Source organism: Trachemys scripta, chromosome 6 (assembly GCF_013100865.1).
Source record: "Trachemys scripta elegans isolate TJP31775 chromosome 6, CAS_Tse_1.0, whole genome shotgun sequence".
Classification (NCBI taxonomy): Eukaryota; Metazoa; Chordata; order Testudines; family Emydidae; genus Trachemys; species Trachemys scripta.
Window position 1 is genome coordinate 87,734,803 of NC_048303.1, and position 21,735 is coordinate 87,756,537.

Below are 21,735 nucleotides of genomic sequence, written 5' to 3' on the forward strand. Positions count from 1 at the left end.
AATAAATAATTCTAATAATTTATGACACAGTAAAATAAAGACACAGTAAAGACAAGTAGGTATCTTGCAAAATATAACCAAACCATAGCTTAATGATACTTAGAATCCAAAAGTGCTTCCAAAATGCATGCTAATTGATTTAATGAGAGTCTATTTTGTATCATAGAAGAGCAGACGTTCCATCTCAACTGTTTCCAAAGAGTCCACTCCATAGGCTATTCTTCTAGAAGGTCCAAAGTCTTGCTTTTCAGATGGTTGATCAGAATAGTGACCAGTTGCAAACTGGTGGTGCTAACTATATCCCTAGTAACAGTAAACTGTAGAACTTCTAACTCTCTGGAGCATCTTCAAAGGGCAAGAGATTGTCTGCTGACTTCCAACCCAAGAGGAATCATAGAATCATAGAATATCAGGGTTGGAAGGGACCTCAAGAGGTCATCTAGTCCAACCCCCTGCTCAAAGCAGGACCAATTCCCAACTAAATCATCCCAGCCAGGGCTTTGTCAAGCCGGGCCTTAAAAATCTCCAAGGAAGGAGACTCCACCACCTCCCTAGGTAGAACATCATGATGTTGACAAGAGGGTTAAACAGCCTTTTCTCTGTTGAACTAACTAACTAACTGCTCAACGTTAGCCAATATCTTAAAATCTACAGTAAGGAGAGATGGTGGCCCACATACATGACATTCAGTCTCCTCCTTATCCTTGTATACGTCAAAGTGATGACAATTTCATCCATGGAGGCTGGAAGTGATAGCGTCTCAGTAGGGAATTTAGAGCTCAGAGAAAAATTGGAATGTTTTAAAAACAAGTATGAAATGCATTAGGGTAGGGACCTCAAGTGCATTCTTTTTTGATAGAGGTACTTAAAAAACCTGAACAACATCCACAAAAGTGCATAATGGACAAAGCAGACATGTAGGAACTTAAATACAAACAAATACATACACAGAGAGCCTGATGCTGATCAGTTTTACATCAGGATAACTCCATTAACTTCTGTGAATTTACTCTGAATTTACACTGGTGTAAATGAAAGGAGAATTAGACCAGGACATTTTAAAATAGTATTTAAAATAAAACTCCCAGAGCTCTAGAATATATTCAGTGAAGGAAGAAAACATTCTGGATTAAGTCACCTCAATTCGTACATCTGTGAAAAGAAAAAAAATTAAACAAGCATTATAAAAAAAAGACATCACCACACATTTATGACATCATTTACCATCTTTAGTTTGACTAAAGCCAAATGTAAAATAAATAAAAAATACATAACCGACAAAACTGCACAAATTCTGCACCATTTAGCCAATAGGGTTGAGTGGATATACATCAATGCAGAATTTGACCCAATCTTTTTAACACCAGAAGAAAATAAATAATCTCTATTGTAGCTTGTAATTGTCCAATTACCACATCATGGGCCCAATGCAGGCAAAATTTGTTCCCATTAAGGGTTTGTACCTTTTTAACTAGATCAATTTTTAATTCAGCTGTACTTATCTAGCGCAAACAAGGCCAAACTAACTGATGTTTAAAAATTAACTGACTGATGGATCATATTTTGCAATTATATTCTTGATGACTTTGGGCCTGATTTAGCCAAAATTAGTATCTGTGGCTATTGACTCACAGGAATCTCCAAGTGCGAACAGAGAAGGAGGAATTATCCTTTTACTAACTGTTATCAAATTCCAGCTTAGATGGTTGTGCTGCCCCATTCCTAAGGACAGAGTCATGTGACAAATGCATAAAAATGTAGTCCATTGACTTTACTGAACATTCTAATATTTTCTCCATGCTGCAGCATATTAACAAGGGTGATTAATGTTCAGTCACCTGGAGATAAACAACCAGCGATGGAAGAATTGTAAAGGGGTCTCATTCTGAAGTTACTGGTCTTTCCCTGCCTGGAAACTACTTTTTGGAGATCAGCCAGAGAGACCTAGAAAGATTCCCTAGAATGCAAAGATTTAAAAACAAAAAATGTAACTAACAGGTGGGAGAAAGGAAAATAGGAAGCCTCAGATCAGTAAGTCAATAATTGGGAAAGGATCCCCTAAAAATCACTGGAGTGAGGACTGGGAAGTGCTCAAAATCTGCATTTAAATTTTTAAACTGGTCTACAGGCCAGTTCTTAGGGTACATCTACACTACAGGGGGGAGTCGATTTAAGATACGCAAATTCAGCTACGTGAATAGCGTAGCTGAATTCGATGTATCGCAGCCGACTTACCCCGCTGTGAGGACGGCGGCAAAATCGACTTCTGCGGCTTTCTGTCGGCGGCGCTTACTCCCACCTCCGCTGGTGGAGTAAGAGCGCCGATTTGGGGATCGATTGTCGCGTCCCGACAGGACGCGATGAATCGATCCCCGAGAGGTCGATTTCTACCCGCCGATTCAGGCGGGTAGTGTAGACCTAGCCTAAGTCTGTCAGTCCCTTAGTCCCTTAGCAACAGCTGCCGTTAAGCTCCAACTCCCACTGGGCTATGCCATTTTCCTGGACATGGAAGCTGGCAGATGATTTGTGTGAAGTTTGCTACTATTTTTCCTTTTTCATCTGTACTTACTTTCTAGTTCTTCATTCTCCGGAGAAATCTCTCTGCAATTGCCCTCTTCCTCATCTGTCGATAATTCTTTTAAAATAATAAAAATAAAATAAAATATCAACACACATATAAACACGAGTGGGCATAGTTTTTTCCCCCTCATGTATGATCATAAATCCTTTGTAAAGAATTCTGACCATGGCATTCTAGGTAAGCTGAGTGCCTAATTGAACTGCAGGCTTACAGAAAGAATTAATGCATAAAAGAGTTTGTTTTATAGAACTAAAACTAAAAATTGTTTTTCCTCTCTAAAACGCTATTCATCTGATGTAGCCTCTGGAGGAGGGAGGAAATTGAGCCATTTTAAGGCATCTTAAAATGGACAATCAAAAATTGACCCATTCAAAATCACTAGTCACTTTTTTAAAGCTTGGTCTTTGCGTTTGCCTACACAACACTAATTTCTGTTTGACAGGACTGTTTGTGTTCTAATATGTGAAGTTGGTCCAGTCTGATATTTTACTTAATTTACTGTTCGGAATATATGTTTTTATTATTTCAGAAAATAAAAGGCACCAAGTTCACTGTTTAATTATTACTGTCTAGTTATCAGACAACTTAAAAGAAGAATGCAAAATGGAGCAGAATACAATTTTGCTTAGGGTTGCCCCATTACGTAGGGAGTTCTCAGTTAAGCCAGTTTCACTTGAAGCACATCCAGTCACATGTATGCAATACTTACTTATCACTTTCACTGCTGCATTATTTGTACATGTCTCCCTGTCCTGATCTTTTCTAGCTGCAAGAGAAAAAGGAAGAATATGAAAGAAAATACTCATTTTAGATTTAGTGTTACTACAAAACCCCTGAAATATTTATCTAACTTATTTGCTGTTGTATATTTTTACCTCAAAAGACTACAAATTAGGTATAGTATCTACTGAAAAATCACCTTTGTCACTGTTCCAATGCAAACTTGGGGGGAAAAAACAGCTAAAATACTACTCCTTCTTGTAACTTAGGAAAAATGTGACCTTAATATCACATTTACAGGAGGGGATCTTCTGAGACACCAAGGATTTCCCCTGTTCCCTCCTCCACTTACACTGTGTACTCCTGTTTCCACCACACTCTGACAGCAAAGGTACTGTTGATTGAACAGGGCTAGCTGCATCACCCTCTGGAGCCTGCTAACACCACTACTGACATCACTTGTGGGGCTGTTATAGAAGAATACAAAACATTTATACAGGGCCTGAGACAGACATCTTCATAACACCCTGTTATGTGGGGCAGGAGAAGGTTGTGTGAAGAGATGAACTGAGTCTGACATAGCAATGGTATGCTATCATTAACCTGATGGACTAGGAATATGCAGTCCTAATGGAGACCTTATCATAAATTTTGATGATGGAAGACATTTTCCATGTGATTTCTAGCCAGAAAGTATTGCTATTTCCAGTGCTGGGGTGGTGATGGGGGAATATATTACATGGCCTGAAATAATAAAACAGTTTCATAACCTTAATACCTCTACTGAGAGGTATTACTGAAAAAGTTGCCACACAGCTCTGTATTATTTCCAGCTGAAGTTCATGCAAGCTGTGTGTTTATGCCTACTACATAATTTTAAAAGATTTTCTGGTGAGCCGTTAGCTCATTGCCTGGCTCAAACTTCCTCATGCATTCCTGGTCATACTGTTACAGTATGACAAACTGGTGTGGTTCTGTCAGCATAACAGGTGTGTGTCAACACTGAACCTCCAGTACTTTTCAGGTAATCCCTCTGCAACCGTTTGATCCTGAAGCTACCAGCTTTTTTAAGTCACTCAAATTAACTGAAGAAACAAAACCTAATTTAAAAAAAAAAAATCAAGAAAATGGAACAAACTAATGGTGGCAAACCACTTTATGGGGAGGTGGAGTACCTCTTGTGATAAAATCTTCCAGATGTAAATCTCAAAAATTCTTGCAGATACCTGTTTATGGTCATTTCTATTACATTTTAGCCATGATAAAAATATAACTAGAATGCACTCATTTAGATCCCTTATAAAGTTATTGAGTCCAAGTTCAGACAGTTTTGTTAGAAGCTATAACAGAAAAGACAAATATCATGCCAGGTTCCATATCATGAGGGAAACCGAGGAACCGGAAGCAGCTTTGGCAATGCCAGCTGGGTAGGAATGCTTTCACTTCCAAATGAGGAAAGCACCACTCATAACGCTCTGCAGCATCAGCTACAGATTGACCAATGGAGATGCATTAACAACTGCCTGTAGGCAGATGAGAAAACAGTTCACTGTGCTAGGGAGATGATAAATACTACCTTAATGATTAGTATGTGGTGAGAGCAGATTAAGAAAAAACAAAGAAAGCAGGAAGGATGTGATACAAGATTAAGAGAATTGGGGGTTTCAGGGTAGTTGGAAGGAGTTGGAACAGACCATCATCAGCTGATTTCAATTCTATTGGTATCAACAAACATAACAAAAGGTGAAAAATATGGTAAAAAAAATTTATACCCTTTTTTACCCAGAGCATAAATAGAAGCGATGATCCAAAGAGAACCAACACAGCTCCAGCTGTTGCAAAATACCGTCTACTGTTAATCCTTTGACTATCTACTGGACAATCTAAAAAGGATTAAAAGAAAATTATTAGGGAAATAATCAAGTTACAGTAACCAGTTAAATTACTCAAGCGGGTTAAACTCTCTTGAATCTTAGAAATTTCAACAACACTTTTTTTTTTTTAAAGTGTCTTATTTTCTTCTTGATTATCAATGAGTTCATGGAACTGGACAAAATGGAAAAATTTCACAAAAAATTGTCACCATTTAAAAATACAGGTTATAAGTTATATAGATTTTATTTCTCTGCGATTATTCCAAAACCCAACAACCTGAGAATGTTGTTAATATTATTGAATTACAATAATTAGTTTAAGAAGTTCAAACAACTTTGATCACTACAACACATGTCCATGACTCATTACTGTGCTCACGGGAAATACGGAATCATAGTAACGTAAGGCTGGATCTTGAGAAGTCAGCAGGTCCAGCTCCTTGTGCAGAGACAGGACAAAGTAAACGTACCCCATCCCTGATAGGTTTTTAAGAACAGGTTGGACAAACACCAACAGCCTCCCTTGGAAGTCTATTCCAGAGCTTAACTACCCTTATACAGTTAGAAAGTTTTTCCTGATATCTAACCTAATCTCCCTTACTGTAGATTAAGCCCATTACTTCTTGTACTGCCTTCAGTGGACATGGAGAAAAATTGAGCACCATTCTCTTCATAACAGCCCTTAATATATTTGAAGATTGTTATAAGATTCCTCCTCAGTCTTCTTTTCTCAAGACTAAACAAGTTTTCTAAAACTATTATCATTTTTGTTGCTCTCTTCTGGACTCTCCAAATGTTCCACATCTTTCCTAAAGAGTTGTGCCCAGACCTGGGCACAGTACTCCATCTGAGATCTCAGCAGTATCGAGTACAAGGGACAATTACCTCCTGTGTCGTACACAGGACACTTCTGTTAATACACCCCAGGATGATATTAGTCTTTTTGAAGGCTAACATTTTATGAAGGGAGCTTAATCATTAGGGAAAAGATATACAATAGTGCAGAAACTGATTTTACACCAATCACTGCAAACCTCCATCTGAAGTTGTAGCTAACACCTCCCTGTTCACTTCACAGGTATAAACCCCCTGCTCCCACACTGCACGTTATCACCCTACTCCAGGCATTTCAGAATGATATTCAAGCAGCTTATTTATTTTTGCTTTTTCTTTTGCTTCTGCTGTTATCTACTATGTATACTTTAGGGCGATTATGCACAAATTCTGGTGTGATACATTTTAAATTGAGTTCAAGGACACACCCTGATGCTGCATTCCAAGCCATGTGAGACAAGTCAATAAACAGAAACTGTTTCAAACAAGGTGGAAGACAATTTAATATTTATCTTTGCTTCTGGAGTCAGTGGTATCCAAAGAGATGCACTGGATAACACAAACGGGTCTGTGACAGACAAACGGGTCTGTGACTGCAGGGGGATCATTCTTCCATAGGTGTTCAAGGAAATGGCTATCACAATAACTGCTCAGGAAACAGACTGGGGAGTATCCTTTTGGAAAGGCAGAGTTCCACACCCAGGATTACAGGGCTGGACTGTATCTCACCTGGGGATTTTGCTGTTTAAATCATTTCACTCCCTTGTTAAATACCATCACCCCTTGAGACTTTGCTCACCATAACATTTTTTCCCTCTGATGATTTATTCTAGCAGTATCCAAGGGCCTTGTCTGGACTTTTGGATTTTTGCAACCTCTTCCTTCCACTCCATTCTATGTACAGATTTTGATTCTGGTACTAATTTGTTTAAATGTAATGTAGGAATAAGGAATTGATGGCTCTGATCCCCAAACTGTACATGTTTATGATTAAGTTCCAGAGGAAGGTTTCATTTCTCGGCTCCAGCTAGACTGGGACATTTTCTACCCTCAGGTTCATACATGACTTTCACATAACTTTTAAAGCTGTGCAGAACTCTGCACCTTGAATCACCACCCACAAACTCCATGTATACTGGAAATATAAACATGATGGAAAAACAACACTTAGCATTTTCAGTGTTTCAGAGTGCATTACAATCATGATCACATTAATGCCTATACAACCAGGGCCGGCTTCAGGGTTTTGGCCGCCCCAAGCAGCCAAAAAAAAAAAAAAAAAAAAACGTGATTGCGATCATGATCTGCGGCGGCAATTCGGCAACCGTCCGCCGAATTGCCGCCGAATAGCTGGACGTGCCGCTCCTCTCTGGAGTGGCCGCCCCAAGCACCTGCTTGACCGGCCCGTATACAACCTCTCCAATTGTCTACATTTTGCATGTGGCAAACTGAGGCAGGGCATTTCTGTGACTTACCCAGTGCCATAGAGGAAGTTTGTGTAAGAGCCTGGATTTAAAAACCCCCATTTCTACAATATATTGCTTGGCCTTGGCTAGATTAGGAAAAGCAGGTTGTGGTTGATCCAATAGACAACCTTACAATGCATTAACATACTTAAGAAACATTACCTGGTATGATTAAAATAGCAGATGTGTTTTCTTTGAATTCTTTGTTCCAAAATATACAGTGAAATGTCTCATTAATACTTGTGTTGGTTTTAAGTGTGCTTGTCACACTATACAGTTGATCAGTTCCTGTTTCATAACTTGTGTTTGCTTTGGCACTGAAGTCTTGATGTTCCCCATTATGCCAAATGACCTCTGCCTTAGGATACCCTTTTGATTGGCATGTTAACTCCCATTCGTTGTGTCCTGCAGTCCCCTGGACAGTCACAGTTCTTTTGGTTATGTTTCTATAAGGAGCTAAACAAAAACAACAACGACACAAAAAGCTATTATAGCTATGGCGCTGACAGAAGATTGTGTGTTATTTCAGGAGGTCATGCTCTTTTCAAGCCAAAATTCTGCATGTGAGCAAATAATATGTTTTTGATGATCAAGTTAAACATCATTATTGTTTGATTCATAATTATGGTAAAAGTGGGGAAGTAGGTTTTGTACCTGGACTGATCTATTTTCATTACAGTTTTGCAACTTTTTTTTAAAGATTGTATCAACCTTCACACCCAATGCTTTCTTCAGCTGGCCTCCCCAACATCATTCTTCATTTGTTTCACTGCCATGTGTGGTAGAAAAGGGCAGAGTCATGGACTCCACCCACAGGTAGGTGTGGGGTTGGGCTGCTGTGTAAGTGCCATGAGGGTACCTCAGAATGGTCAGTGGAGGCCTCTTTGGATGCTGACCCCAAGTGGATAATTGGGGTCCTACAGATTCTGCATCATACATGCACCAGAACCCACAATTTATCCCATAGCTCCCATTAGCATTTGTGGGAATTACTTGCATAAATATCTGTGCATCAAAGTGATATTAATATTCCCCCTAGTCTACATGTTTTCCACTGTATCTTTGTGGGAGAACAGTTTGTAGTGAACTTTGCATTCTTGATACTGAATAAACTCTTGTGCAGAACTGCAAGGTTCAACCTACAATATATACCTAGCAGTATTGAGACAAGCAATCCATAGTTTTTCAGAAAGAAAATGAGGCCAACATATAACTTGTATCGGGGTCACAGCCTGGGGCAAGAGGTGTCAGCATCATCCCTGTCCAGAGGAAGGGAATCCATTCGGTATTTTGCCTTTCCTCTCCCCTACCTCTGCAGGATTATTCCTCTTCTCCAGAAGGCAAAGCTATGGGTGAGAAGGGGCAATAGAGGGAGGTTAGAGTGTCCTCAGTGTGACCAGGAGGTAGGATGTGCTCAAGGAAACCTGAGCACTTTTGCACAAGAAGTGCTCTGCCTAATCTCCACCTCCCTCCTTACCCTCCAAATGTAAGTGAGAGAAGGAAAGGATGAGCAGCACTTGCTCTCTCGAGTTGAGTTGACAATGCTGTAATGCAGAGGCTTGAGCTAGATCTTACACACATTGTGAATACTAGTTACAGACCAAGAGCCAAATGTCACCCTCCGGCATTATTGCCATACCTATGAAGTCAGTGAGGGGAGACTTGTAACTGGATAATGCAGTAATAAACTGATTTCCACTATCTGGAAAAAATGCTTACCTTTTACTTGCAAAGCGATCGTCTTGTAGTCAGCTCCCTCATAGCCAATGAGACAGAGGTAAGTTCCTGCATCTGTAGGTTTTACACTGGTGATCTGAAGCATAGACTGTCCCAACTGCAGTTTATCTTTCAACAAATTTACTCTTCCCCTGTAGTTGCTGTGTTGGTTATTAAAGTTTTCCTTTCCTTTGTGAAGTTTGTAAACCTCTTTTGTATGTTCCTCTTTTTTCTCCCAAATGACACTTAAATCTTGAAGCTTTAATTCACCATTCACTTGAAACCTGCATTCCATGGTCACGTTGCTCCCATATTCTACAATGTACTGTGGCTGGGGAACTTCAACTGTGAATAAAGCTGGAAAACAGAATTCAGAATAAAACTTCTTTTCCAAAAAGAACATGGATTATATTTTACCAACCGTGTACATACATTTCTGTGTGTCTAATTTATGCACACAAAACATCCACAGTGTCTGTGTGCAAGTTTGGCATTTGTGCATGCACATAACCAGTTAGGTACCTAACTGGCTATTTACACCTGAGTTGCGCACACACACACACACACACACACACACACACACACACACAGAGGATATTTGTATACATAAACTAGGTGTGGGTGTCCTCTTGGCCCCTATTTTCAGAACACTGTGGAGAAGCTTGTACCACTGCTGCCTGTTACAAGAGTGCTCTATATTTGTATATATGTAAATAGTTGCTAGATAAAGTGCCAGCAGATGACACTGAAGAATATGTAGCATAGTACTTGGATTTGTAGACCAATAAAACTTGCACACTGCAATGTCTTCCTTTGTGAGTTCTTTACATCTGTTCTTTACAAACACACACCCCACACACACTGTTTTGTGGATACACTGAAACTATTATGGATACCTATGGAGCTGTGCTCTCCCCGCTTCTTTTACTCCTACTTGCAAGTCTACACAAACACTGCTGCCAGCTACATCAGTCTAGCCCTTTTCAAGCACACACATTTGGCTTAACCTTTAAATGATAAAGAACAGTGTTTTTTTACCTACAGTTTAAAAAAACTAAGTTGCAAGGTATATGCCCATACATTGAAAAAAAAACCTAAGCAAATATTTCTGCTTCTTACCATTTAGGAAATGCCAATGGGACACGAATATACACAAAAGCAATGAATTTTCCATCTTGCAGAAAGAACCTAAAATGATACAAAATCCTATTATGGTGTGTTTTCTAATATTACACTATACACTGTACTTTAGCCAGGCAGAATGTAGTAGCTGGACATAGGTATTGAGTTCTACTATAAACAGATATATGCCAGATTGCCACAAGGTACATCAGAAGTCTAGTACTGTATCTGTGACTATGGAGGAAATTGCAAATATTTTGGTAAATCAGGTAATAAAATCCTTGTTCTGCTCCAGCATACAGCTGTGTCAACTTCTGGACAGCAGATTTAAAAATAAATAAAAAATAAATTCTCACATTCATCCATCATTTGTAATGTAACAATACATTTTTCATCAATTTATGCCACAAAGTAAGTGCTCATACACAGACATTGGTTAAAGTAGATTTTAGTAGGGAACTCTCACTGCACTAGCCAATGAGGAGGGAGGAAGTTATCTGGGAACATTATTCCTCCAAACCAAAAAGAGGAAGGAAAAATTCTCCCTTATTTTAACCCAGCATGAAACATATCTGCTGTCAATAGAGCTAGTTGAATGATACAAAACCAGAGTGTGAAGGTTTGTATTCTGAATGGTTGTTAGGTTCTGCCACGTTTGTACCAGTTAGGTTTGCAGTTCACATATATTCATAAATACGGGTTTCAGTTCACACGTCTGGAGAACAGGAATATGCATATTTGCATGGGAATAAGATTATTCCCCTACCTTAAAAGTTTCAGTCATCCAGTCAGGGAGTAGAAACAATACTGTAGCATCAGGAATAGCCAGATGAAGAGACAAGACCACACTGTTTAAAAATCCACAATTCTCCTCTAATGTATCTGAAGCTTTCTCACTGCAATGCCTGTCCCCCTGCAGCAGACTACCGACACTGTACCACCAGAGAACACTTTCAGTTCCTCCAGCTTCCCTCAAAACTAAACCCACCTGCAATCTAGAGCATGTGGAAAAGAAACCCATTAAAGCACCATGAGACCAAACACAGACTGCAAACAGCACATAGCAAAAATGAATGCCTTTCAAATAATCCATAGCCTGAAAAACATTTGCGTAAGATCTTTGGTGAACGATCCATGAACAGGAAAAATAAATAAATAAATAAAGAGGACTAAATTTAATCAGATAGCATCTTCCTCACAAACACCGTGACCAACTCCAGCTCTCGAGATTACAAGATTCAGAGTTAGCCAACATGATGTCCATTAGTAACACCTCACACATACATACACAGGAAAAACTCCTAAATAAACCAATACACGACATTCATGTCTTACAGGTAATTATCATGTGAGGCATATCTAAGGCATGTCAATTAAGTCACAGTAACATATTCTGTTGCGAAAAGTGAAATTCACTTCATCTGTATGAAACCTAAAGTGAAGGTTGAGGGGTTTGGCAAGCAAAAATCCATCCCTTTGACCCAAGCTGAAGCACATACTAATTTATGCCCAAAGGCTATTGGCTCTGCACATCAGTTGTGGACTGAGTTCTCAGCCCCTCCCCGGCCCACTTTGTCTTGTTTCCCCAAGCTACCCCCGGCAGGACTGGCATTAAAGAACTCCTCTACACTACAGCATGCATGGGATGCATCCTGTGTGGCTGCTCTTCTGTTGAAACTTCCTCTTCACATCTCCAAAGCAGGAGATCTTTACATCTTGTGAATATATACAGCTGTGAACAAAGGTAAAGTCTGCTAATCTTGACACAAAGATACAGGGCTGGCTCTGGCTTTTTGGCCGCCCCAAGCAAAAAAGAAAAAAAAAACAGGGCGGCCAGAACGGCAAAGCAAAAAAAAAAAAAACCTGCGGCGCAGCTGGAGTGCAGGTGCAGGGGGACCGGCTGGGGGGGGAGAGGGGGAGGGGAAGGGGAGCAGGCGGGAAAGAGAGAGAAGGGGGTGGCCAGGGCTACAGCAGGGGCGCGGCCATGCGGCCCCTCCTGCTGCGCCGCCTCCTGCTGCCTGCCGCGAGGGCTCCACTCCGGTCGGCGGGGAGGGAAGGAAGAGGACTGTCCTGCAGGGCGCTCTGGTTCTCAGCACCGCCGCCCCCTACAGGGCGGCCAGAGCGGAACAAGAACAAAACAAAAAAGCGGCCATGCCGCCCTAGGATTGGGCAGAATGCCACCTCGTTCAATCTGCCGCCCCAAGCACCAGCTTGCTCAGCTGGTGCCTGGAGCCGGCCCTGCAAAGAGACCATCCCTAAAAAATGCCTCTTTACAATAGGGTCTGCAAAGAACTTTCTGGGCCAGGAGGAAAGGGGGTATATAGGCTGGCCTGAAAAGAGGCACTGCAGTTGGCTTCATACCACAACACTTGCCAGAAATGTCAAGCTGGTTGGAATAATCACACAGAGAACAAGAGATAAAAGTAAGGGAGTACTAGGTTTGAGAGAACTGGCTGCCCACTCTGCTGAAGGAAGGAATTAAATCCAGGGACTGGGAATCGCAGCCTGAAGAGAGGGAAGGTAAAGTGGAGCTTCTCTATGATGGAAAAAATCAGACTAAGACTGTTCATCTGTTTAGCAGATGGGAAGAGTGGGGCAGGTTTCTCTGGAGTATGGAAAAATCTAGAGATCAGCTGAATCTTATGAGTGTTTTCCTCACTCTGTTGGAGTTTACAAAGTCTTTGGAAGGCTGGTCAGTGAATGAGACTCTCCAGGTCTCTCAACGGGAAAGGAGAAGGGTCAGAAGCAAATTAGAAAGGAGTTTTGTTCCTTCTGAAACTGAGTCCAATCTTTGCACAAAGGGGCATTTGATCTTTTTTCTCTGTTTGCACTACTATTTAATGAGAGATCTCTCCTGAATATGCTTGGAGATGTAGCTTCCTTTTGGCTCCTGGTGTGTCCACTCAGTCCTCTTCTTGCACACTTATGGAAACAGGTCTTGAAGCCCACCTCTTACATCACAAATACAAGCAGGAATTAAGTATTAAAAATGATGCAAATGTGTAGGAGGGCAAACTTGTAAAACTGTGAAGAAAAAAAAATCTACCAGCTCAAAATCTGCTTCCCTGTGCCTCCCCCCCACACCACCTCCGTATCTAAAAGCGTGAGTTACTTTTCTCACCCGTCAGACCAAAAATTACTCACTCCTGGATTAACTGATTTTTACAAGTCTTACGTGGGAGTGTAAACTACAAAAAAAGTACTGCTAATATTAACTGCATATGCTAGCTTCATTTCAAAAGGGATACATTTCTAAGTACACATTTTAATCAAGAAGAATACCCTAGGCTCAAATCCCACAGTCCTTATTCAGCCTATACTCAGCCAAAATTCCCATCAGTGAGTTTGTGTGAGTACGGAGGACTACAGGATTTTTTCTTATATATTTTTAGATCCCCAAGTTTCATACCCACATAAACTGCTATAGAAATTGGCAATGCTTTTATTAAACTACCTTTAGGTTTTGCTTAAGAAATTAGGCATCCATAGTAGTTATCTACCTTCCTAGTTATATATTGATAAGAGTTTACCATTTACTTAACTCTTTTTTTTCTTCAGCATTCTAGTTGTATTTCAATATTAAGCTGATAATTAAGCAAGTGTATCTGCTATTGTGCTGGGGTATAACATATGTCTGGGCCTTGACAACACTGTAGATTTGAGGGCATGGAGCGTGCTGAGAAGGCTCAAACCTCTTTCTCCCACACTTATTGACTGGATTCAGGGCCCAAGCAGGAAAGCATTAAGGGTCTGGAGGTCAAGGCAGCTGGAGCTCATGAAGCAAGCAGGCCTGAGCTACGTGCCAGGCAGGAAGAGGATTTGAGGAGCCAGAGTAGGATGCTCTGATAACAGGCAAAGGAGAGTGTGGCATAAAAGCTCAGAGTGAAAGGTCTGTTTCTGGAGTATGCTTGTACCCTAGAAGGAAAGAACTTCATTTTGGGACAGGTTGTTCCTGTGTTGAGAACAATCTGGGAAGGTTGACATATGAACTTGGAAGCGCCTACCCTGTGAAACACACAAAGGAGGTGACTGTTGAAATACAGAATCCCTTAAGACAAGAGACCTGCTATTGTAATGCACCAGAGGTGGGAAAAAATTTCACAGGATGTTTTCCATAGGGAAACAAACTAAAGTCCAGGACAGCTCACACTGCATATAAAACAGACAGCAACAATCATTATGGAGCTTGGTCCTGCTCCAGTTGAAGCTGACAGACGTACTCCTATTGACTTCAGTCAGAGCAGCCTTAGGCCTTAAATGTTAACCTAAGCTTTTTAGGGCAATGACTGTCTTTTTATTACATAGCTGTACAGCACCTAGCACAGTACCCGCCCCAATATCTGACAAGCACTTACAGGTGCTACTGGAATACTAATACTAAAAAATGATCACAACCCCAAATATTCTAAGTTACCAATAACTATATGTTACACCTCATGATTTCTCATAAAGAGTCATAGAACACAGATATTGTGCCCAATTCTTCTCTCATACAAGTTTTATGTTGCTGTAACTCCAATGACTTCAGTAGGGAAACTTCTGCAAAAATTTCCCAGTGTTGCTAATAGTGGTTCAACTTCACCAGAGGTGGTAATGCTTGGAATGTTAGTATAGATAACGTTTTAAGCCTCATTCATCTAACCATGCTCAGAGCAAGGTTTGATCAACAATGCTTGGAATGCTGGTGGCAGCCAGTGCCCCGTCTACACTAGGGCTCCCAATATTGCTAACATGGGGTGGCGCTGAACTGCTGTTAGCAATGGTGAGAAATTTCAGCAGTGTTTGTGTAGACTTGCAAGTACAGGTAAAAGAAGCGGGGAGAGCACTGCTCCCCCTCCTTTGGAAAAAACAAAGGGAGAGCTTTCCCCTCCTCTCCATTGCTTGGGGGGAACAAAGCTCCCCCACAACTTCCTCTTCTCCTTGGCTGGGACAGTAAGAGCTTCCCCTCCTGTTTCAATATACTTTAACCAGTGTTTGTAACTGAGAGAAAACTGGGTCCATTATGTTAAGATCAGAGGAACAAAAAGCTCCATCAACTTCATTAGCTTTCTTGTACTGTGGTTCTTTAAACACTACAGGGTGAATAGGGCACAATTAAATGTTAAAGATCATAGTCTGATTGGATTTATACTAGTATAACTAACAAGCAACTCCATTTGGCTGCAGCGATTACTCTGGATTTACACCAGTAACCCAGCATAACATGACATTTAAAGCACTGTCACTTTAAAGGGCACCAGTTTGTTGTTTTTGTAGAGATCAGGGTATGTGTATGAGAACAAAGGTTGAATTCACAGGAAACCACCTTTAAAGGTCATCTAACACGGTGGCAAGTATTTCTTTGCTCCCTACCTGTTGTGACATCTAGCCACAGTACAAATGTAAAGAAAGAAATACATAGATATAGGTCAGTGTTTAACCTTGTTACTGTAAAGTGTGGGAGAGGCATAGAAAGTCCTATAGAAACAAGTGAAAAAACAGAACCATTTGAATATACACATTCAAGTACTGAGTAATCTGAAAGTACCCAAGGAGTGGTTGAGGGGGTGGATTTTTGTGAATAGCTAGACAGAACTAGGAACTGCTTGCACTAGATTCTTTTGCAGTTAGAAAACTGTTTAATGATATATAGGGCTGTCCCTAGCTATTCTGGGGCCCTATGCAGCCCCCACGCGGGGGGGACAGGCCTCTGCGGGGGAGGAGCAGGGGGGCTGTCCCCAGGCCTCCGTGGGGGGACGGGGCTGGCTTGGGAGACAGTGGGAAACCACCCCCCAGCACTCACTCACAAACCTGGCACAGCTGGGGCCGGGTTTGCACTTCCCGTAGCCGGTGAGTGCACCCCCACCCTGCTGCAGAGCTCAGGGGAGTGGGGGCGGGGCTGTGGCAGAGCAGGGGCGGGAAGAGGCGAGGCTGGGGTGGGAAAGGGATGGGTGGGGGCGGAGCAGGGTGGGGGCCCTGGGGAAGAGCCAGAACAGGGTCTGGAGCAGCATGCAGCTGTGCAGGGCATGAGGAAATTTGGTGCCCCAAATTTCCTGGTGCCCTACGCAGCTGCGTACTCTGCATATGGGTACGGACTAGGGTGACCAGCTGTCCTGATTTTATAGGGACAGTCCCGATTTTTGGGTCTTTTTCTTATATGGGCTCCTATTACCCTCCCAACCCCTGTCCCGATTTTTCACATTTGCAGTCTGGTCACCCTAGTATGGACAGCCCTGATGATATACAATAGAACCTCAGAGTTACAAACACCAGAGTTTCCAACTGACCAGCCAACCACACACCTCATTTGGAACTGGGAGTATGCAATCTGCAGCAGCTGAGGAAAAAATAAAGACTTAAAAAAAAAAAGCAAATACAGTACAGTACTGTGTTAAACAAACTACTAAAAAAAATAAAGGGAAAGTTAAATAAAAGATTTGACAAGATAAGGAAACTCTTTCTGTGCGTGTTTCATTTAAATTAAGATGGTTAAAAGCAGCATTTTTCTTCTGTATAGTAAAGTTTCAAAGCTGTATTAAGTCAATGATCAGTTGTAAACTTTTGAAAGAACCACCACAATGTTTTGTTCGGAGTTACGAACAAGCTCCATTCCCAAGATGTTTGTAACTCTGAGGTTCTACTGTATTCTTTATATAAAGACATAAAGCCAGTTTTGCACAGTGAGGGACAGATCCTGCTCTTCTGTAAGTTTGTACATCTCCATTGAGTTCAGTGGGAGTTACATGCACTTAGCAAAGGGAAGAATTGTGCTCTTGGTGCTCAGAAATTGGAGATGGTTGAGAAAGCTACACAAGATAAGAATTTTACCTTATGTGTTGCAAGCAATAAATACTTCAGAAAAACTTCCCCAGGAATGCAATTTCAGTGAGGGGTGGGGTGAATCGTATTAAATGAAAGTGTGAATGAAAAACAAAGACAGGATGTGTAAACATTGACCAATATACACACCATGGAAGTACACACTGTGCTTCAACATACTTTATTAAATATAAAAGTACACTTATACACGTCTCTAGGCATACTGACAATAATTAAATTCACATAGGGATATAACAAAAATTAATATACCAGTCTGTAAATAAGCGTCCAGTTGAATCTCTATTCCACTCTGCTCTATGCCTTCAGACCTCACCAGGAGCCATATCATATAGATGGCTTTTTCTTCAGCAGGCCCTGAATGTCTACAGAGAGGGCTATTTCAGATGATCTAAAGACTATGCATAGACCCTAAGATTACCTTTAAGAGTGCAGATACTGACTGATGGATATACACATTGAAGTATGTTATTGTGCTGATAAAATAGGTGTGAATTTTTAAAATATTGATTCTATCTTTAGAGGTGAGACACATGCTTGAAGCATAAGTTGCTGTGTGGATGATGCCACACCATACATCAGGACAAGCTCTCTTATCCCATTAATCAAGGGTCTAATAACGTGGGGTATGGAGATCTCTCAGCTCCCATTAAAAACAGTGTGAACTGAGCACACTATGAAGGAGGTACGACACCTTGCTCGACAGGCTGTAAATGAGGAGGCTGCTTTCGTGTCCACATCTACCCTGACAGTTCCTTGTCATTCTCCTCCATTAATGCTCTCGTTCTGCCCCTTCCAAACATCAAGCTGCATTTTTTAGCCAAGTAGCTTCATTTTCAAAGTATTTAATTAGACCCATCCTAATGGCTCAGTGTTTCTTTCAAGGTGCAGAGCACCTTCTGTGTGATACTGAATGCCTTTGACTCCTGTTGCTGTCATGAGAATTGAAGATACTCAAAACCTGGCAGGACTGGACTCCAGTGCTAATGTGTCTACTTTGCTGTCCAAACTTTTAGGGCCAACTTCCTTTCTGTTGAAACAGTGGGAAACCCCTGAGTAAATCTATTGCCTTCAACAGATCCTGCCCCAAAAAGCTGACAATTGAAGGGTCCAGTTCTGCAGACCTTGCTCACCTGACTAGTCCTTATTCATACAAGTAGGCCTGGGAAAGTCAGTGGGACTTTTCTCATGAGCAAGATCAGCCTTAACAAGAAAGAGTGCAGACAAAGGTGACTGGAAGGACTCCAACTGACCTTTTTGCTTTTCAGTTTTTAAAATTGTATATCTTGATTGGTTTCTCTAAATAATACTAGGTTAACTATCAGAGTTACTGTGATGGGCACAAGGCACTAACCTCATTCAGCTGCCCATGCCTTCCTTTGCACAATTGCTCAGGGTTGGGAAATAGAGGGTAGAGAATGCCTCTGGGGAGGGTATCCAGATGTCATGGAACTTGGATAACCACCACCGACTCATGTCTAGCTTCCTTGTTAACTGCTTTCCTTATGTATTGTTTTCTAATTATAGACATTATGCATCAAGGAAAAGATCTTGTTGATGGGAGTTACAGCGCTTTACAGTGGCAAGTACTTTGTGCTATCATTTATGAGCAAAACATTCAACCTAACTAATGGGGCAAATAATTTAAAACTTCACCATCAGCAGGTTCTTTTATTTTTTTGTATATAACATATGTAAATTAAAAGCATCCTATATTCAAGTTGTGTTCAGGAGATTTTCCTGACTCTGATATCTTATCCCTTTTTCCACATGATATTCCTAATCAAAATCCATGCTCAGAATAGATTTAAGAGATTAATTCCCCTATAGAATCTTTTAAAATTGTCTTTGCTGTAGATGAAAAAGGTGCTTCGCCAAAAACAAAACAAAAGCATCTGAACACACGTGGATGCAGAACTAAATACCAAAGCCTTTGTCTTCAAGGCTGTCAGGTTGTGACAGTTTAAAGAATCAGTTCTGCATTCTTTATTTAGGCAAGACACCTACACAAAAGGGGAATTTTGTGATTAACTGGACAGTAGAGTCCATTAATGATTGCAGAGATGTGTCACTAGTCTGACCCAAGAAATATTTTGTCATTTACACCCACTCAAAGCCACCTCCTTAAATGTGGAGATAGATTGGCCATGTGCTTCAGATGGCATAGGCGACGACTTTGTGGGAGCACCCACAGAAAAAAATTAGTGGGTGCTTAGCATCCACTGGCAGCCAGCCCCCCGCTCTCCTGTCCCAGTGCCTCCGGCCTGCCGGAGGCCCTGCCGATCAACACCTCCCCCTGCCTTTCAGCTGTTGAGCGCTGTGCAGGAGTCTCTGGGAGGAAGGGGGAGGAGTGAGCAGGTGTGTGTGGGACTTGGGGCGGAGCAAGGGGTTGAGCACACACACACACCCCACCCTGAGGAAGCCAGCGCCAATGTCTGATGGAAACTGATTCCATTACCAGAATAGCAATAAGATGGCTATCTGAAGGCACGCAAAAACAAGGCCGCCTGAAAACAACATGGCAAAGAGCTGTGGAAGCTGAGCTGAAAAACCTGGAGCACAGCTGGGGAACCATTGAAACAGACAGGAGTGGAGGAGCTTTGTCACTGCACTAAATGCCAAAAGTGTAACGAGAACTTGAGGATGATGATGATGATGTTGATGATGAAAGCCACTTCCTTATTCAAGGAGTATTTGTAAATTGGAAGGTAGGATAGGCATGTAGCATGTGGTGGCATTTTGCACAGATATAAGGCTATAGGTCAGAGAACGGACCATGCCAGCTAATTCAGCACAGATTAACAGTCGCTGGGAATGTGTCAGGTAGGGTAACCCAAAAATATTTTGGCATTTACATCCCCCCCAAATCTCCTACTTATTCAAATTAAGAAATTACAATTACACCAAGAGGGACTGAGGTAACAATGAATATATAGTTTTATAAAATTCAGTCTAATTTATTTTGGGGAAATAGCCTCTCAAAAAGGCAAACTCGTGTTGAAGAATTTTTTAAAAATAAATCAACGGTGTGCCTTTCAACAAGGAACTTGGATCAAGAACAACTTCAGCCTTGTAGTATCCCCCTGGGGACCAGAAAGGAGGGTAGCCCTCACCCCCACCCCCTGCAGAGTACTCTGTGACCATTGCCAAGGACACAGTAAGGTCCCCTATGGTCATCATGCTTTTCCCTCCACGGAGGAATGGTTAGTGCGTCTGCCCAGTAGTGGATCCATCCTTCTCTGTGGGGCTAAAATCCATGGACACGCCGCAGGCGGACATCCGTGTACAGCCAGGTCCCCGGTCTCCTGCACAGGCTGCACGTTCAGTTTTGTTGTTTACACGGAACAGCTGCGTCAGCGTAACTATGCCCCTTTCGAAATCAAATCTACGTCGACAGACTTGATAGACAGCTCGCTAACCATAGTCGGTGCGAATTGGGTGCGTTTAGGCAAAGCCCTTCCTTCCCCGTGCCCCCCACTCGGCACAACCACAGTTTTCACGGTAGACGGGGTTCCAGGGGGAGCAGTAGGATTTGCCCCTAAATGGGGAGTGCTTTAAGTCAGTCTAAGGGGTGGGCGGGGAGCTCGCCCTCCAAAGGCGAGCGATCCGGCAGCTCTCACCGTGTGTGCGCACGGCAGGAGGACGCCAGGCAGACATGCACACCCCCCTCGGGGACGTTTCCATTGCTCTACGGACACGCGGGTGAGTACAAGTGACAGCCACACACCCAGACTGCCGAGGCGCGCCGTCCTTGGCGTTAAACGCGCGCATCGCCTAGAATTGACGCGCTCTCCTGTTCGCCACTGAGTTATAAAGTTCACGCTACGGGCTCTCCTACCTTTTGGAGGTTAAGTTATAGGCTTCCTCCCCGGTGAAAGGCTGGATGACAGGCACAGCAGGCGCAACGCCACCGGCTCAGCTGGAGTCAGCAGGGAAAGCGGCAGCAGACGCGTTAGAATATGCTCCTCCCAACTCAGCTGCCTCCCCAGGAGTGCAGTGAGAGGAGAGTAGAGGGAGATCTTCTTTCTATCCGCTGCGCTCCACCCCCAAACTTCCTTCCTACTTTTGCTTCACGTTCCAGGAGGTTTACACGTCTCTGGGGCTTGGGGCGCGTACCCGGGGTTTGCCTCAGTGACCCTAGACGGGAAGCAAACGGAAGGGAATTCCAGCCTGACTCAGTCAGGGCCACTAAATCTCATGACTATCAGTGTCATTATGAGAGTCATTTATCCAGAACAATCCCTTTTTTTTTCTGCTTGAAAACACTCCCAAGTGAACTCAGAATCCAGCCCCAGCCTTTGCAGTCAGCAGAGACCACAGGGGAGATGCCCTCATGAAGAGATGCCCTCTTCATTCAGGGGAGATGCCCTCATGGAACGAGATTAGATGTGACCCAAATCTCACTTCCCTACCAGGGGAGTGGAGACTTCTTTACTTGGGATTCATTTCTAGGCAATGTTTAGAGTCTCTCCCATCTCTTGGGGATTCTGCTGTCTTGTGATTCAATGAAACATTTTAGAAACTCACTCAGAACCATTTTATAACCTGACTCACTCAAAAATGTCACAGCATGTGACAGCCCTGCATGCTGAAGTGGACACAGGTC

General features: G+C 42.2%; 1 protein-coding gene across 5 annotated transcripts; it reads right to left on the bottom strand.

Annotated features, from left to right (window-relative positions):
* Positions 1-21,150, bottom strand: LOC117879392 (programmed cell death 1 ligand 1-like). 5 transcript variants are annotated; one of them, XR_004646256.1, is made up of 8 exons: positions 20,968-21,150; positions 10,311-10,379; positions 9,195-9,548; positions 7,638-7,931; positions 5,084-5,184; positions 3,291-3,347; positions 2,570-2,635; positions 1-1,152 (listed from the first exon to the last, which is right to left on the bottom strand). XR_004646256.1 is itself a non-coding variant. In XM_034774548.1 (8 exons), the coding sequence occupies exons 2-8, from the start codon at positions 10,363-10,365 to the stop codon at positions 1,130-1,132; spliced, it is 960 nt and encodes a 319-aa protein (XP_034630439.1). In that variant the 5' UTR covers positions 10,366-10,379; positions 20,968-21,147; the 3' UTR covers positions 3-1,129. The 5 variants fall into 5 exon arrangements, 3 of the variants coding, with proteins under 3 accessions (XP_034630439.1, XP_034630440.1, XP_034630438.1); XM_034774548.1 differs by having other exon boundaries at positions 3-1,152; positions 5,074-5,184; positions 20,968-21,147; XM_034774547.1 differs by lacking the exon at positions 1-1,152 and adding an exon at positions 1,181-1,957 and having other exon boundaries at positions 5,074-5,184.
* Between the last annotated feature and the right edge of the window lie 585 nt (positions 21,151-21,735).

Excerpts from the sequence above, each read along its gene's own strand:
- LOC117879392 (XM_034774547.1), bottom strand. The coding sequence starts at position 10,365 with ATGGAAAATTCATTGCTTTTGTGTATATTCGTGTCCCATTGGCATTTC. Across the intron at positions 9,549-10,310 it reads CCATTGGCATTTCCTAAATG|CTTTATTCACAGTTGAAGTT; the intron begins GTAAGAAGCAGA and ends TCTGTTTTCCAG. Across the intron at positions 1,958-2,569 it reads GGAGAATGAAGAACTAGAAA|GGAATCTTTCTAGGTCTCTC; the intron begins GTAAGTACAGAT and ends TTTGCATTCTAG.